Genomic DNA, 18,722 nt, shown 5'->3' on the forward strand with positions numbered 1-18,722 from the left:
ACTAAAAGTCCTGTTTCCCTCTCAAAGAAACAAGAAATTATGCACGTTTCTCAAAGTATAGTTTAGTTTAGTTTAGTTTAGTTTAGGCCCATATTTCCCAAACACTGGGTCGGGACCCACATATGGGTTGTAGGAAATATATTTTGGGTCCCCAAAATTTCCCCAACCTTAGCTTTGATTTGTGTATATGTTTTAAAAATAAATAATAAATTATATTTATAATAATAATAATAATAATAATAATAAATTAATAAAAAAGAAAAAGTCAGAATTCTGACTTTAATCTTGATCTTGAAATGTTTGTTTGTTTAATCTATTTTTAATTTTTTTACATGTGACCCTCGTACTCTTACATAGTAACATTATGCACAAAATAATCTCAGATTTTCCAATGTGGGTCATCTTTAAAAAGTGGATCACCACCCCTAAAGATTGGGAAAACCAGACGTAGATCACACCAGTGAGAGGCACTTTGTAAATACCATGTGTGCTGTACCTAATAAAGTGGCATAAGAATGTTTGTTATGTTTGTGGCTTCCGTGCTTGACATAATTTGGCTCTTGGAGAAAACAAACCTGATGTAATGATGTGTTATAATACTGTATCTGTTTAAGCCTGTCATGGATACGATTATGTCATGTGAAGACTGGATCGTAGAAAGATGTGCTCCAGCGTCAGGTCATCACAGAAACACGCCAATACCAACGCAAACCCGATGAGTCAGCGTCTCCTCGCAACACGCTCACACGTTACATGTGCATGACATAATCTGTGATTGACAGGTGCGTGACATGGATGAGCTGGAGCAGCATGCCAGGACAAATAAGAGACAGGAAGTTACGCCGATGCTGAACAAGGGAGGAAGAGTGGATGTGTGTATGAATATGTGTGTGCAGTATAAAGTACCTTATTAAAAGTACTAGTATGTTACCAGATCTATCCAACTATGATAGCTAGAGTAGCTAGTGAGCGATCAACGATAGATAGATAGATAGATAGATAGATAGATAGATAGATAGATAGATAGATAGATAGATAGATAGATAGATAGATAGATAGATAGATAGATAGATAGATAGATAGATCTAGCTATATATGCTATCTATCCAACTAGCTCTCAACGACAGTTAGAGTTGCTAGTGAGTTTTCAACGAGATAGATAGATAGATAGATAGATAGATAGATAGATAGATAGATAGATAGATAGATAGATAGATAGATAGATAGATAGATAGATAGATAGATAGATAGATAGATAGAAGTTGAAATCACTTTTTCAACTCGAAAAGCTCTATATAAATACAGACCATAATACCAACTCCTCTTCTTCTGGTTTTATTTGGTAGTAACAAATATAGTTACTAAAACAAATATATAGAGGAAATGTAGTGGAGTAGAAGTAAACGTTGCTAGAAATATAAATAACAAAGTACAGATATGTGAATGTTGTACTTAAGTACTGTGTGTGTGTGTGTGTGTGTGTGTGTGTGTGTGTGTGTGTGTGGTACCTCTCTGAGCGAAGGGTCAGTGATAGCGTCCAGGTTGACCGAGCCCTCGTACGTCAGGTAGTGGAAGACGTTGAGGGCGCGCACCGCCTCCGGGCCTCGCTGCTTGTAGCCGAAAATAAGGTCAATCCACTGATGCAGCTGACACGACACAAACTCGCTTTCCAGGGCCTGTCAGAGGCGAACGGGGCAATTAGAGGTGAGAGGCTCAGCAACAGCAGCAGCAGCAGCACAGACGGTCAGAGACACAACACAGATATGTACCTTCTTCCACACAACAGTGACCTCAACGACACAGAACCAACCGTTGTGTACAAACACGACATATTAACATCACCATCAAACGCCTAAAAGCTTCTGAAAATAAGGTTAAAAACAAAAGATCTTATATTAGTTTTAGTTTATGAAAATTGGCAAGTATTGAAGATATTTTCATGCATCTAAAGCCATTGCTAGTTTAAAGTCCAGTGTTTGGCTCCAAGAGAAAGCTACTGTGTTTGTTCTTTGACAGTAAAGACCTTTGGTAAACTTCCCGGAGCACACGCACCATGTGCACAAATCTTAAATCTTAACTTGAAGGTTTTGGAAAACAAATCTCTTGTGACCCATCTGTGGGTCCAGACCCAGTGTTTGGGAACCACTGATTTGATCTGCAAACAGGGAATTTGACACACTCTTTGTCTCGTTTGGTCAATAATGTAGCGTTTCCACCGACTCGCCTCGACTCGCCTTGATGCGGCTATTTTGCGCTATTGGAGGTTCCAGGCGAGCTGGCACGATATCGGCCACTGATTGGAGTGCCGTCACAGGAAGAGTCACGATCTTGACATCCAGCACAAGAATCAAGCCTAACAATGTCGAACTGTACCGACGAGCGGCAACACAAACCCTACCGCTGTATTTCAGCTCCACGGAGTCTGCGCTCCGGCCATACAGGAAGTAAAACAAATATTTTTTACGTAACAAATTCTAACGATTCAGTTACACTGAAAAACAACTGCTTTACAAGTCACTCGTTTGTGTTGTCGTGTCACGAGTAAAACGAAGTCACGGCAGTTTCATGCAGTGATGACTCCGCCCACGTTGAGTATGTGCTATTTTGTTAGTGGAAAACCAACCTAAACCGTGGCGTCCTGAGGCGAGGCGAGCTGGGACCATAAGTGGAAAAAGGGGGTTAAAGGGGCCGGTCAAATGAAAAAAAGTCACACTTTTTGAGAAAAAAGACATTGATGTAATAATACTTATGATGACAGTTGACATCATTTGAAAATATAAAGTCTTCGTTTTGTTACGGGACAATAAATAGTTGACAATATAAATGGATTTATGATGCAAAAACCGTATAGAAATAATAAGTCGCAGGTTTGGGGACTTCTGCTCTCTAGTGGCAAGAATGAGATCAGATCAGGTGTCTTTGTCCACTTTAAACGGCTGTTATTGTAGTGGAGACAAAGACATGGGTTGGATGCTACAGTATAAAACCCTGAGCAGGAGCAACATTGATAAATGACAGGGGGACTGGATTTCTTGTGGTTGTGGATTTAACGTTGATAATTATTACATGTGCATACATAAATATGTATATACATATGGAGGCCGTGCAGTGAGGAGTGTGTGTGTGTGTGTGTGTGATGTATTGTTCCATATGGGACAATATAATTCCCTTGCATGCTGGTGGAAGACTCTCTGCTGGAGGAATTTCCACTCCTCCCCTCGCGTCAGGAATAACAGCCATTACTGACAAAGCCTGCTCGAGCACACAGAGGCACAGTTTGCCACAGGGCATATCACGGCAATTGAAAGTGGCACATGCAAAGATGGGAGGATGGGAGGGAGGGAGGGAGGGAGGGAGGGAGAGTGGAGGGAATGAGGGGGAGGCATATAGAGAGAGCTTCCCTGACAGAAATGAAATAACAGAGGAAGGATAGAAGAGTGTGTGAGGCTCAGAGAACAAAAGAAAGACAAAAAGACGGGGGCAGTATCACACACGCATCCTTCAACCGCGGGAAAATATCCACTCTAATCCTCTTGTTTTTGGAGATACAGACATGTCCCCAAACAACTCGCAGCCTTTTGTCCTCACGACTCCCACCGCTCTTCCCCTCTTTCAGCTCAGTGAGGCAGTGTTACAGGTACAGCGCGGGGAAAGGTCACAAAGACCAGCTCTGTCACTCTGAGCAGCTGAAAAGGTCAAACGTGTTACGACGGCCTCGCTTTATTTTCACACACGTGATCCAAAAAAAAAAAACCCAAAAACACAGTGGTCCCCAAAATAACGCAATAGATGCAGCAGAAGACAAATTGAACAGCTTTGTGATTGAAGATTATTGTCTTCGTTTAGGGAAGGGGAATATTCATCATGGCAGTGGTTACCAAACACTGGCTCGAGACTTGTGGGTGGGTCATGGGAGGTTGTTTTTGGGTCCTCGTGCCTTTGTCCTCGCTTTCTGAAAATCTCCTCGCTTACAGTCTGAAAATGTCCTCACTTTTTGAAAATGTCCTCACCTCAGAAAATGCCCTCGCTTTCTATGAATGTCCTTTTTGAAAATGTCCTCACTTTCTTAAAAAGTCCTCACTTTCTTAAAAAGTCCTCGTTTCTTAAAAAGTTCTCGCTTTCTATGAATGTCCTTTTTGAAAATGTCCTCACTTTCTTAAAAAGTCCTCACCTTCTTAAAATGTCCTCACTTTCTTAAAAAGTCCTCACTTTCTTAAAATGTCCTCGCTTCCTTAAAAAAGTCCTCGCTTTCTATGAATGTCCTTTCTTAAAAAGTCCTCACTTTCTTAAAATGTCCTCACTTTCTTAAAAAGTCCTCACTTTCTTAAAATGTCCTCACTTTCTTAAAAAGTCCTCACTTTCCTAAAATGTCCTCACTTACTTAAAAAGTCCTCGCTTTCTTAAAAAGTCCTCGCTTTCTTAAAAAGTCCTCACTTTCTTAAAAAGTCCTCACTTTCCTAAAATGTCCTCACTTACTTAAAAAGTCCTCGCTTTCTTAAAATGTCCTCACTTTCTTAAAATGTCCTCACTTACTTAAAAAGTCCTCACTTTCTTAAAAAGTCCTCACTTTCTAAAAAAGTCCTCACTTTCTTAAAATGTCCTCACTTACTTAAAAAGTCCTCACTTTCTTAAAAAGTCCTCGCTTTCTTAAAATGTCCTCACTTTCTTAAAATGTCCTCACTTTCTTACAAAGTCCTTGCTTTCTTAAAAAGTCCTCACTTCCTGAAAATAAAGGATTATCTTATCTGTTTGACTAATTGTAACCTTGTCCGGTCTAAAGCTTGTATATACTGCTACAGATTTTTCCTCATGGTTAAATAACGCTGAAATCTAACAAAATAAAGATTATCTCTTGGAAATACAGTAACGTGTGTGATATTCGGTCTTTGATTGACAGGTTTACATGGACCTGAACCTCACCATCCTGTTGATCCTGACGAGGTCTTCAGGTTTCTGGGCCCAGGCTGGTAAGTCCACGTCACAGACCATGGTCCTGTCGTCCCTCATCCCCAGCAGGTAACCACTGCTGTTCACGAACATCTCTGGGAGGTAGTAGAACTCAGGGGTCAGCTCCTGACGGTTTATATAAGAAGAGAGACGTTAATAATTCAGCCTTTATTCAGACAGACATGGATAACAATGTAATTGTTTGTATCAGCCGTCTTTACGGCAAAGAGAACGATTGCGTATATCACGTTTAGTATCGCCAGAGCAGTATTACCAGGTACTATTGCTAGTGGAAACACAAAATAACCGTGCCGTGTCGAGGTGAGTCAAGTCGATCATTCTCAACTAACGTAGCTGTGTAGCAGCATTGCTACCAAAGCAAACCCACGCAGATAGATTGCTTTTGTCTGGCCACGCAAATCTGATCAACAGTGCTGACATTCTGCAAGAGAAGATCTGATTTGAGGAAGAATCTGATTTCCCTGCAGCCTGAACAGCGAACTGACAAGATCACGCCTCCCCCCTCAAAAAAAAATTCAGCCCATGAAAAAACCAACCGCGAGGAGAAAAGTGTTCTGTATCCCGCGGACGTGAAGCGAAAACAAAACAAACGGACCTGGAGTCGACAGCGAGAGGTGCTAGTGCAGTTATTCCAGGCAAAGGTGTTAGGTGTGTGAAATGAAGTGAGTTTTCTCCTCGCTCTCTCGACTCTTGTGATGGGGTTGTGACCTCAGAGTGGAGAGGAAGTCGGCGCGGTTAAAAAAAGAGCATGGTGTGATCCCACTCACGGAAGACGAGAGCAAACATTTCTAACCCCCCGAGTTTTGGTTGAGTCGAGACTTTTCCTCCAGGAGTTTCTCACTCGCCGCACCGGTGTGGACGTAACCTTTCACTGAAACAGTATTTTAAACTCACATCAACAACACAGATTTTTCTTTGTGGAGAAAGACTTCTTATGTTCCACACGTATTAACATTTTAGCACAACGTAGCAACAACTACAGATTCAGATTCAGTCTTAAACCATGAACAAGACTTTAAAGGTAAATGAGGACCAGTCAAAAATGTCCTCACTTTCCGAAAATGTCCTCGCTTTCTGACAATGTCCTTACGTTCACAGCCTAAAACCAGGTCATATCATTAACACTTTAAAGATGAATGAGGACCAGCCATGTTCTTGCTTTCTGAAAATGTCCCCACTTTCACAGCCTAAAACCAGGTCTTATACCATGAACAAGACTTTATAGATGAATGAGGACCAGCCAAAGACATCCTCGCTCTCCGATTATGTCTTCACTTTCTGAAAATGTCCACGCTTTTTGAAAATGTCCCCACTTTCACAGCCAAAAACCAGGTCTTAAACCATGAACAACACTTTAAAGGTGAACTAGGACCAGCCAAAAATGTCCACACTTTCTGAAAATGACCTCGCTTTTTGAAAATGTCCTCACTTTATGAAAATGTCCTCACTTTATGAAAATGTCCTCATTTTCACAGCCTAAACCAGGTCTTATACCATGAACAAGACTTTATAGATGAATGAGGACCAGCCAAAAACGTCCTCGCTTTCCAATTATGTCTTCACTTTCTGAAAATGTCCACGCTTTTTGAAAATGTCCCCACTTTCACAGCCTAAAACCAGGTTATATCATTAACACTTTAAAGATGAATGAGGACCAGCCATGTTCTTGCTTTCTGAAAATGTCCCCACTTTCACAGCCTAAAACCAGGTCTTATACCATGAACAAGACTTTATAGATGAATGAGGACCAGCCAAAAATGTCCTCGCTTTCCGATTATGTCTTCACTTTCTGAAAATGTCCACGCTTTTTGAAAATGTCCCTACTTTCACAGCCAAAAACCAGGTCTTAAACCATGAACAACACTTTAAAGGTGAACTAGGACCAGCCAAAAATGTCCACACTTTCTGAAAATGACCTCGCTTTTTGAAAATGTCCTCACTTTATGAAAATGTCCTCACTTTATGAAAATGTCCTCATTTTCACAGCCTAAAACCAGGTCTTAACCCATGAACAACACGTGTAAAGGTGAATGAGGACCAGCCAAACATGTCCTCACTTTCTGAAAATGTCCTCGCTTTTTGAAAATGTGAATGAGGACCATGTTTGGCTGGTCCTCATTCACATTTACACGTGTTGTTTCACTTTCTGAAAATGTCCCCACTTTCACAGCCTAAAACCAGGTCCTAACCCATGAACAACACTTTAAAGATGAATTATGACCATCTAAAAGGTCCTCACTTTTTGAAAATGCTTGGATTTAATTCATATGGACAGACTCAACAAAGTCTTACACTGAACCTTAACCATCACCAGTTCATGCCTAACCTTAACCTTAACTTAACCACAAGCCCTAAAAACTTAACCAGATCCTCTGAAATGCCTCATTAGGAGCAGGTTTTTGGTCCTGACAAGGTCAGCGTTTATGACAGAAAAGGTCCTAAGAACACACACACACACACACAGAGACAGGACATGTTAAATGTGGTCCTGTCTCGTAGAGCACTGTTATAAAGGAGGGAGAAGGACACAGTTTATAAAAGTGCTTTTTATGAACGTGGTGTTTGTCAGATTCAGTGGTAGTTTGGAGTTTTATATGACCTGTGGGATAAATAAGACGCCAAGGCTTTTTTAGGCCCCTCGTCGTAAATCACCCGGGTTTTTTTTTGGGAGCGAGTTATTGTGACATGGTTCAGGCCGATAACACCGCGACGCGTCTCTGTTGTTGGTCACTTTTCACCCATCGCACACGACAGGGAAGGTGAGCGGAGCAGCCATTCCTCCGTCCTCCTCCCTCCTGTTTCCATCTCTCTCTCTCACACACACACACACACACACACACACACACACTTTCCCTCCTCTTTACGTTTGTAAACTTCCCGCCGTAACTCACTGCCAAGCCGTTAAACCTGCCAGCTCCGTTTTTCAAGCCGGCCTCCCATGGCACCCATTAATTCTGCAACAGCATCGTAATGGACTAACAAGTCAATCACACGAGCCTCCGTTGCTTTACACTGTGTCACCTTAATGACACCATCGTCACAATCTGTCACCGCTGCAGAGCTGCTGGACTCACTCAGACAGCGTGCTGGCAGGTTTGTGTGTGTGTGTGTGTGTATATGAGGAAGTAGATATATATATATATCTATCTATATATCTATATATATATACATAGATGTATGTGTGTGTGTGTATATGTGACCGCTAATAAGAAAAAGTCTGTCTGTGTCAGTTTAACCTGACCGTGTGTGACCCAGTAAACCAGTGTCACTAACCGCTCACACCAGATACAATTTGTGTCGGGTGATATTTGAGCACACGGTGGATTAGTGGATGACATTGTTGCCTCGCAGCAAAAAGACCCAGATTCGCCGCCCGGCCTACTACTACTACTACTACTACTACTACTATTACTATTACTACTATACTATTAAACCACTACTACTACTTTTACCACTACCACTACTAATATTATTACTACTATTACAACTACTACTACTGGAATTACTACTACTATTACTCCTATTACTATTACTACATTTACTACTACTTATTCTACTACTACTATTACTACTATTACAATTACTAATACTTCTACTGATACTATTGCAAATATTACTTCTACTACTACTACTATAATTACAATACTGCTATTACTACTACTACTACTACTATCACAACTACTATAATTACAATTACCACTACTACTAGTATTACCCCTACTACTATTACCACTACTACTTCTAATATCACCACTACTACTACTATTACCACAATTACTACTTCTATTACCACTACTACTATTTCTACAATTACTCCTACTATAACACCACTACTACTGCTACTATTACCACTATTACTTCTTCTAATACTATTAATACTACCACTACTACTATTACCAGCACTACTTCTACTTTCACCACTACTACTACTGTTACCACTACTACTATTTCTACTATAACACCACTACTATTACTACTGCTACTATTACCACTATTCCTTCTCCTAATACTATTAATACTACTACTATTAGAATAACAATACTACTATTACTACTATTTCCACAATTACTCCTACAATAACACCACTACTACTATTACTATTAATACTACTATTATTACTACTGCTACTATTACCACTATTGCTTCTTCTAATACTATTAATACTACTACTACTAGAATTACAATACTACTGTTACCACTACTACTATTTCTATAATTACTCCTACTATAACACCACTACTACTACTACTACTACTACTATTATTATTATTATTAATACTACTACTATTACTACTGCTACTATTACCACTATTACTTCTTCTTATACTATTCATAATACTACTACTAGAATTACAATATTACTTCTACTATCACCACTAGTACTACTATTACCACCACTACTATTACTACTGCTAAAATGACCACTATTACTTCTTCTCATACTATTAATAATACTGCTACTACTAGAATTACAATACTACTATTACTACTACTATCCAAAATAACCATAAGTATATAATAATAATAATAATACTACTAATAATAATAAAGAATAAAGAAGAGAGTCTGTGCAGCAGTTGATGCTCAGGCTCTAATAACAGGTATGAATGCACATGAATAAAGGCAGTTGTTTCCATGTGACTTGTTCTTTCAGGAGGTCGTTCCTCATCAGAGGTTAATCCTGACTCGCCCTTGTTGTCATTACTGCTGCAGAAGCTCAGGGTTAATGAAGGAGAGACTATGGTAAAAAAAGAAAAGCAAAGCACACACACATGAGCTGTCTGTTAATCAGAGCCTCAATGACGAGCTCAGTGTACTGGGCTGAAAGTGACCTTAACCCCTGACTCTTTCTGAAACTGTCTTCACTTTTTGAAAATATGTTTTTCTTTTCATCAAGACAAAAGAAAATCTCTCTATAAATACAGACCATAATACCAACTCTTCTTCTTCTTCTGTTTTTATTTGGTAGTAACGAGTAACAAAGACAGTTCGAGGAAATGTAGCGGAGGAAAAGGAAAAACTGTTAGAAATACGTGAAACACTGGTGTAAAAGTGACCATTAGTTCATCTGTCCACAGTCGTCGCTGTCTCCTCCTCCTGTGGGAGGAGTTTCTGCAGTGTGTGTGTGTGTGTGTGTGTGTTCTTGTACTTGCGGCATACTGAGGACCAGTGAGGGTTTTAAACCAACAAAGTGAGGTAATTTTTACGGAGTGAGGACATTTTGGCTGGTCCTCACTTTGTTTTTATTGAAATCACTTCCTTAGGTTGCTTTAACATGCTATACTCAATTTGTCAAAATTTTTAATTTTGGACCATATTTTTTTTTTCAAATTTTTTTTTTCAAATCTTTAAAAAAAAAAAAGAAATTTACATTTTGGACCAGATCTTTTTTTTATATTTTGGACCAAATTTTTTTTTCAAATTTTGGGTCAATTTTTAAAAAAAAAATTTGGGTCAATTTTTTTTTTTTTAATTTTGGGTCAAATTTTTTTTTCAAATTTTGGAAGACATAGTATAGTATGACGTTTTTGTCAAATTTTGGACCAAATTTTTTTGTCAAATTCTTTTTTAAATTTTGGTCGACATAGTATAGTATGACGTTTTTGTAAAATGTTGGACCAAAAATTTAAAAAATAAAATAAAATCGAAAAAGTTTTCCAGCCCTTTTTGCTCTGGGGCTCCACCTGCAGAAATGTTATGGTACTGCAACCAGTAGTTCTTTGTAGATGTCATTCATGAAGTAGATATTTGTAATTGTGTTGATTTATAAAGTGGAAATGCTGGTCCTCAGTATGCAGCAAGTACAAGAATGTGTGTGTGTGTGTGTGTGTGTGTGTGTGTGTGTGTGCGTGTTTGTGAAATGGAGAGAAACACTTCAATTAACTGATAATTACATGATTGTAGGGTTAAAAACAGTGTTAATGAAATGTCTGCTCTGTGGAGAAGTTTCATTTTGTTTTCTGTTGTATTTTTAAACGACTGCGTCTCAGTCTTTTATTTATCATCTCTGAGACTCCTCTTTAAAAATAAAGTGTATAAAAAAGGTTAACTAATCATTATGTCAATTAATGAATAATTGTACCTTAATTAATATTAACAACTCATTAGTCATTGGTTAACTAATCACAAATTAATTGTTAGTCAGCTAATCATTAGAATATTTCCCTGTTGTGGGACTAAGAACAGATTATCCTATTTTAAATTATGCTAATCTGACTTTTTTCCTCAGAATTCCAAATTAAATCTCTCTTGAATTCTGAATTTAATCTCAGAATCCTGACTTGATTTCTGACTTTTTTTTCTCTGAATTTAGACTTCAATCTCAGAATTCGACTTTTGGATTCTGAATTTTCCCTCAGAATTCTGACTGCAATCTCAGAATTCAGACTTTAATCTTGAATCCTGACTTTAATCTCATAACCCTGACTTTTTCTCAGAAGTCTGACCTTTGAATTCTTTCTTTTTCCTCAGGATTCTGACTTTAATCTCAGAATTCACATTCATATTTTATATTTTTCACATTCTATAAAAAAAATACAATAAATGTCAGAGTCAAGATAATTCTTTTTACAAGTATCATGAAAACAGAAGTCATTCTGACTCAAACAAAGGTTATGTACATTAGTATAAATGTCTTTTATACCAGGCTGCACTGAAAGTAAAGCAAGTGTTCCCTGCTTTTCATACATTATGAAACACAGTTGGTAAAGCACCAGTGTCCTCTACAGTCTCCTGCTCTGTCTCCTAATAGATCACTTTCCATTCTTTGTGTGTAAAAACAAATGCATGCAGACGTACAAGACAGTATTTGTTAACAGGGAGACGTTGGACTATTCTCTGCCTCTTTGCTGTCTTGCACTTTTCTGCATCTGCGTCACATACATCGTCTGCCGCTCTCATCCTGGCGAGTAAAAGCCCTGTCCCGACATAAAAGACTACATTTTAAATAGCTTTTGTCATTAATGCTTTATTAATTGCCTGAGGCAACGCTCTCACCCAGTGCAGGGTGTGTTAGAAATATATGACACTTTGAGGTCAGCGTGTTCTCCCCGCTGCGCGTTGTGCAGCGGGCGAAATGGAGGCTTCAACATCAGCGGGTTCAGCGTTTTCCGTGTGGATTTGAAGCAGGAAAAAATAGGCTTTTGTCTCTCAGATTCAGCCTTTGTTCAGAGAATCAATTTACCTGCAAAAATGTGTTTTTTTTATTCCTGCGTGAGATAAATCAAACGTGCATTTCTAAAGTGCTCAGGTTTGCACCATCTTTTTTTTTGATTTGCTGTTGGGGTGAGACATTTATAATTAATGGTGTATAGTTCTTGTTTGCAATTCCAATGAGATACATTGACTGAGGCGGGGAGGTACGGTTATACGGCCAATTATATATGGTATATAGCTGCAATTCTTCTCAAGCATAGTGTGGCAATATACATATTGACATTTCCCTCCATTTTATCATCCAACACCCAACAAGTCCATTAAATCTGCCTGAAGAAAATGACTCTGAAATGTGAAATGTGATAGAATTGGAGAGCAGGTTTTCTCCAGTTTCCCCCCACAGTCTAAAAACATGCAGATTAGTTTAAATGGACACTCTAAATTGACTGTAGGTGTCACTGTGTTTGTCTGTGTATGTTGACGACCTGTCTAAACTATGTACGCTAGGATTAGCTCCAGTCTTTATATATTGTTTGCATTGATAGATCATTTAAAGTCACTGCTTTGTCTTTTGTGCTTTAATCTTTATTGATCTCTAGTCCTTTGAAAATGTATTCATATTTTCTGTGCTTTACTCTGTTTCTGCTCTCCACCAAAACACCAGAGCTAATATGCTAATATGCTAATACCAACTTGGCAATAAAACACGCGGAATCTGATCCATTTTTGGTTTGTGAAGGCCACCATAGTTCCCTGACACACCTGGGGAACTTCACTTCACTTCCTGAACCATATTGCAAACCCAGTTTGTCCTACGCAGGTGCGAAATGATGCTAACTGTGACCTCCGAAGTAGCCTCACGTTCACACATGGGCAGAGCAAATACAGTTTTTGGGTTTTTTTTCAAAATTGACCTTAAAGGTCGGTTGGGAGGTTATTTTCTGGAGCATTTTCACCGTAGTGCTTAAAATCCTCTTCACACCCACGATTGCAACCAATTAAAAAAATAGGAACATAAAAATTAAATCACCTGTTTAGCGGAAAGTCCTGTAAAAACACCAACCAATCACATTGAACGGTCCACACTAATTCATGGGATCGTGATGCATCAATCAAACTGCCATCCCTCCCTCCTGCCTCCCCCCTGTGCCCGTGTCCCTCTTCGCGTACGCCAGTTAGCTTGCTAAATCCAACAAGCAACATTGTTATGACAAAAAAGGTGTTGGTCGCAAACGTAAGAAGTCTTTTTGGTAAAAGAAACTGCCAAGAAAAAGGCTGTTGCAGGTTAAAGGCCACATTATACTTCTCCGACTGCGTAATGCGTTATCCGACTGCGTCACCACGGAGACGCCTCGAGCCTTTATACTCCTGCGTCGTGGTGACGGACACGCGCAGCGACCCCTACTGATCGGGCGGGAAATTGCAGCGCGTGTCCGTCACCACGACGCAGGAGTAAAAAGGCTCGAGGCGTCTCCGTGGTGACGCCTCGAAGGTTGTTGTGCTTTAGGCTACAGTGAGCAATGGCGTCCAAGAAAGAAAGAGGGAGAAAGACTGTTGTTGTTGAAACAGTGGCCTTTTCTCACTTTTCTGTGTCACTGAACGCAGTTTTAAGATAATTTGAGGCGAGAAATTGGCCATTTAGAGTCTAAACATGTTTGTGTGTATTAAGATATGACGTATTTATAATTTGGCAGCGGCGTTATCGGCGGTGATCAGCTCCGCCTCTGTGGACGCTCGGTGCTCACTGAGAGCCGGCACAGAGCAGCTTCGCTCGGCCTGTCCTGAGGACCAATCGCAGCTCTTGCCGTCTCCGTTGTCCCTTGACGGAGTGACGGACACTTAAAAAATATTTAGTGCAGTCGGAGACGACGCAGAGACTCTTCGACAGGCTCTGTGTCGACGCAGAGGACTTTACGCAGGAGTATAAATTGGGCTTAACTTTATGTCTTTGTGATCTTTTGAGAGTATTTGTTGTTTTTTCGGCCTCAAAGTTAGCGTCACCGAAAAGTACCGAAAGTTTGCGATGCTACGCAGAGCAGAGTGCGTTCCTGTGCTCTGGTGGCGTAGACCGGAGGGACGTCTGAAATAAAGGGGGGCTTGGACTTTTTAAATTCAAAATGTAACCTGCTCTAAATGTTTTCCACGTCTTGTGAATTCACATGAATGCATTCCCACCTTCACATCAGACGTGTCCCTCTGACAGTTTCTCCAGGAGCGTGCGATGCCTGAAAAGGTTCGGTCAGGGTGGTCGAATTTGTTGTTCGTGGAACTGAGGAAAAAGGTGGTGAACGGCTCCTGCAGAGAAAAAAGAAAACAGACTTAGCCAACGACTTTTCCCGAAATGTGAGATTTCAGAACTCTTTAAATGCCAATATATGCTTAAAAAAAACAAACTTGTCCAAAACTGTACACGCCTTCAAACAACCATGAAAATCAATGATCTTTATCAAAGTTGACTGGTTTCAGCCTCTAGACGTCCATTTTTATCGCAGTAATCATAATCAACGTAATGGAAATGACTAATTTCTTGTGAATCGGCTTTGTTTTATTGCTCGTTCTCCTTTCCTGCAGACGACTGTGGGACTTCTGTGGACATCAGTCACTCACCGTGTCTCTGCCTGAGGGGGGGTGGAATTAATTAGTCTTTTTTTGGTTTCCCTGAGTACAGTAAACCATGATGATAATTGGCTCAAGTTGGGTTTTTTCTCAGCCTGCGTCGGCGACCGCTGCCGGCTGGAGCGGACGGATCACTCACCGGAGGAAGAAAGGGATTGTGGGGGAAACAAAACCCAGAGAGGGTAATCTAACTGCTGTCAAGGGAGGTCCCTCAGTTCATCAGCCATTTTCTACTAATGACGGAGGAGGAGGAGGAATACAGGAAGTCCCCCCTGCAAAGTTCTTTCAAATTAATAAGCTGACGTCAAAGTCAAATGAATCGACGCGGCGGAGGTTAGAGGAGTTTATTTTGTTGGAGAATAGATTGGAAGTGCGTGCGCCTCCTCCCGCTGTCTCCCACAGTAAATGAGGACAGTGCTCAGTAACCTTGATGGACATGTCTCCAGCGCTCACTGGGTTGCCTGAAACACATAAACCTGTCACAGCGGCCTCTGTAAATCATTACCCAGCCACTCTTTATTTAGTTCACATATGCCGGTTTACTGGCCTGTGAAATGTGTTTTCTGAGCACCATTGGTCCAACTCTACGTCCAATCAAATTGAGACGTTAAGACTCCTCCACCCCCCCCCCCCCCTCCCCGACGCAGAAGCCGACAGACCTTCAAAGTAACAACATCATCAAGTCTGACAAGTGACAATCAGCTAATGCCGAGTCAAAAATGAAAATCTGTCTGCAGACGTGGGTCAGACTTCATTTCTATTCAGATGCTTTTTCTTTGGAGGTTTCACTCACGATTCTGACAAGCCAGTGCAGGGCGGAGGCAGCGGTGGAGTAGTGGGTGTTGTAATGACAAGGTGGCGTCTGGTCGTCCTCCCACGTCTCGTAGCGCTCGGCGTAGAACGCGGCGCGCTTCGGATTCAGAGCGCCGACAGGCTGGGAAGAAAATGAAGCAAAGGATTCAGTGAAAATATTTTGTTATTAAAAATACACATTTACCTCCTCAAAGCAAACACAATAAATGATTATAGACGTTTACTAAGGTTGTGTTTCCCCGAACTTTCTATACGATACCCAGAGGTGGAAAGTAATGAATGACATTTACTTATGTTACTGTAATTAAGTAGGTTTTTTTTTGTACTTACTTAAAATTAGCTATTTTACTTTTACTTAAGCATGTTTTTTAGAAAGCACTGTACTTCACTACATCTGTTACTGCGTTAAAATAAAGGGAAAATGTTGGCCTGAATTTTTTTAATTGAATAAAAGCAATGGACACTTTGGCAGTGAACGATTAGGACAAGTGAATAATGACAAGTTAATGCTGATGAGGACAGGTGAACGATAATGAGGACAGGTGAATGATGTGGACAGGTGAGCAATGATAAGGACAGGTGAATGATGATGACAGGTGAATGATAAGGACAGGTGAATGATGAGGAAAGGTGAATGATAAGGACAGGTGAATGATAAGGACAGATAATGATGAGGACAGGTGAACAATGATAAGGACAGGTGAACGATGTCAGTTAAACGATGATGATGTGGACAGATGAATGATGAGGACAGGTGAACGATGCTGAGGACAGGTGAATGATGAGGACAGGTGAATGATGTGGACAAGTGAATGATGAGGACAGGTGAATGATGAGGACAGGTGAACGATGATGAGGACAGATGAACGATGATGAGGACAGGTGAACGATGATGAGGACAGGTGAATGATGATGAGTACAGGTGAACAATGGTAAGGACAGGTGAATTATGTCAGTTTAACGATGATGATGTGGACAGATGAACGATGAGGACAGGTGAACGATGCTGAGGACAGGTGAATGATGAGGATAGGTGAATGATGTGGACAAGTGAATGATGAGGACAGGTGAACGATGATGAGGACAGGTGAACGATGATGAGGACAGGTGAACGATGATGAAGACAGGTGAATGATGATGAGTACAGGTGAACAATGGTAAGGACAGGTGAATTATGTCAGTTTAACGATGATGATGTGGACAGATGAATGATGAGGACAGGTGAACGATGCTGAGGACAGGTGATTGATGAGGACAGGTGAATGATGAGGACAGGTGAATTATGTGGACAGGTGAATTATGTGGACAGAGGACAGGTGAATGATGAGGATAGGTGAACAATGATGAGGACAGGTAAATGATGTGGACAGATGAATGATGAGGACAGGTGAATGATGATGAGGACAGGTAAATGATGACGAGGACAGGCGAATGATGAGGACAGGTGAATGATGAGGACAGGCGAATGATGAGGACAGGCGAATGATGAGGACAGGCGAATGATGAGGACAGGCGAATGATGAGGACAGGTGAATGATGAGGATAGGTGAGTGATGATGAGGACAGGTGAATGCTGATTAGGATAGGGGAATGATGTGGACAGGTGAAAGAATGATGAGGGCATGGCATCCATAAAAGGGGGATGAGTCTGGGACAACAAGCCTTGCAGTGATTGGTCAACAGGGTGATGAAAGCATGTACCAGTGATGCAAGAGTGGACTAAGAAAGCCAATGGCAAAAAAAAGCTAAATTGGAATGCAGTAGTACAAACTGCATTTTATGTCTCTCTATTTAATACGGAAAGACATGAATCTTGAATAAAAGGTTGGGAAAATTCAGCGAATTTGTTTTGGGGACCCAAAAATAACTCCAGTGACACATCTGTGGGTCTCGACCCAGTGTTTGGGAAACATGATCTTAACAAAAAACATCATATTATTTTATGGTTGTAGCATTGTGATATTTAGCTTTAATTTTACAATCCTGTGAAAACAAATATGTATGTGTGACCAGTAAAGTGTAAACTGTAGTAAGTGTTATGTTTATAGACTCCATTTGTTGACATTTTCTAGACTAAATATCCCATAAAGTCTCTTTGGTAAAACTATAAAAAGAAAAACACTAATAAACTAAACACACTAATGACTTAAAATGTGAATTTATAGCTGTCATGCTCATGCGCTGTTTTCAGTCAAAGTGACTTTGAGCCATATTTAGGAACAAGATGTGAACCATGTGAGTCTCATTAGAACATGTGTGCGGCTCAGTGATAGAAGCTGTTACTTGATGTGGATAAAAACAGGTTGAAGCAATAAATATTTATCAGAGATAAAGATCTACAGTAAGTTCATCATTTAAGGGATTGATTTGATTTTTACCTGCAGTTCATTTCAATGTGGATGTTTTATATGAACATCAAATCAAATAAAGATTTTTAGAAGATGCAAAGGTGAGATAATAATTAACAGAGATAAACTCTGCATGTGGTGAAAGCGGCAGACGAGGAGCTTCACTCTGGGATTTGTCTGTCAGATCTCATCATTCTCTTGAACCCTAAAAAATTCCTGTTGTGCTCTGATTTTTGTCTGAAATTTACAGGGAGGTGGAGGAGGAGGAGGAGGAGGAGGAGGAGGAGGAGGAGGAGGATGGAGCAGCGAGGACAGAGCGAGGGAAGGAGGAGATCTGAGCGTCTCCTGCTAAATAATCTGTGTGGATTAACCTCAGTTGACCTGATTTGCAACCAACACACTCACAAAGCCAAACGTTTTACTTGTAGCAGCACGAGCTACATCATCCCGTCTGCGCCCACAGACACTGGGAACTTTTTATGGTTGAGATTCAATGAGCAACATAAAAATCTACATTTACAAAAAAACGTAATCAAATTATGAGCAGAAGTGAATCATGTGAGTATTATCTTTAAGGGGAATTGTTGTTTTGTTAAAAGTGTGGTATAAGTATTGACATAATTACCATTTACGTGAACCAGATACTCAAGCTCGAAAGTACAACACGGCTTCCGACAGGGACAGAAGGAAAAATAGCAAGTAAAATTGAAATTTGCGTCTTCATTTCCTTGTTTCACAGCCTTTTCCAGTAGGAAAATGTAATTTGTAAACTGCTCACTCTCTGCACCAAAGTCCATAGAGAAAACCAGCGATGTTTAGCTC

The 18,722-nt window shown here is 40.2% G+C and overlaps 1 protein-coding gene across 1 annotated transcript in view; it reads right to left on the reverse strand.

The window, feature by feature from the left end:
• Positions 1 to 18,722, reverse strand: part of LOC310925199 (neurobeachin-like) — a gene marked incomplete at both ends in the record, with an annotated part of 330,054 nt that overhangs the window by 31,029 nt on the left and 280,303 nt on the right. Inside the window, 4 exons of the mRNA XM_083887081.1 lie at positions 1,509 to 1,676; positions 4,921 to 5,073; positions 14,299 to 14,418; positions 15,533 to 15,673. Of these exons, the coding sequence (XP_083743207.1) occupies positions 1,509 to 1,676; positions 4,921 to 5,073; positions 14,299 to 14,418; positions 15,533 to 15,673 (582 nt within the window). The remainder of the gene's footprint in view (positions 1 to 1,508; positions 1,677 to 4,920; positions 5,074 to 14,298; positions 14,419 to 15,532; positions 15,674 to 18,722) is intronic.

The sequence above is a fragment of the Microchirus variegatus genome, assembly GCF_963457635.1.
Source record: "Microchirus variegatus genome assembly, chromosome: 3".
NCBI classification, from domain to species: domain Eukaryota; kingdom Metazoa; phylum Chordata; class Actinopteri; order Pleuronectiformes; family Soleidae; genus Microchirus; species Microchirus variegatus.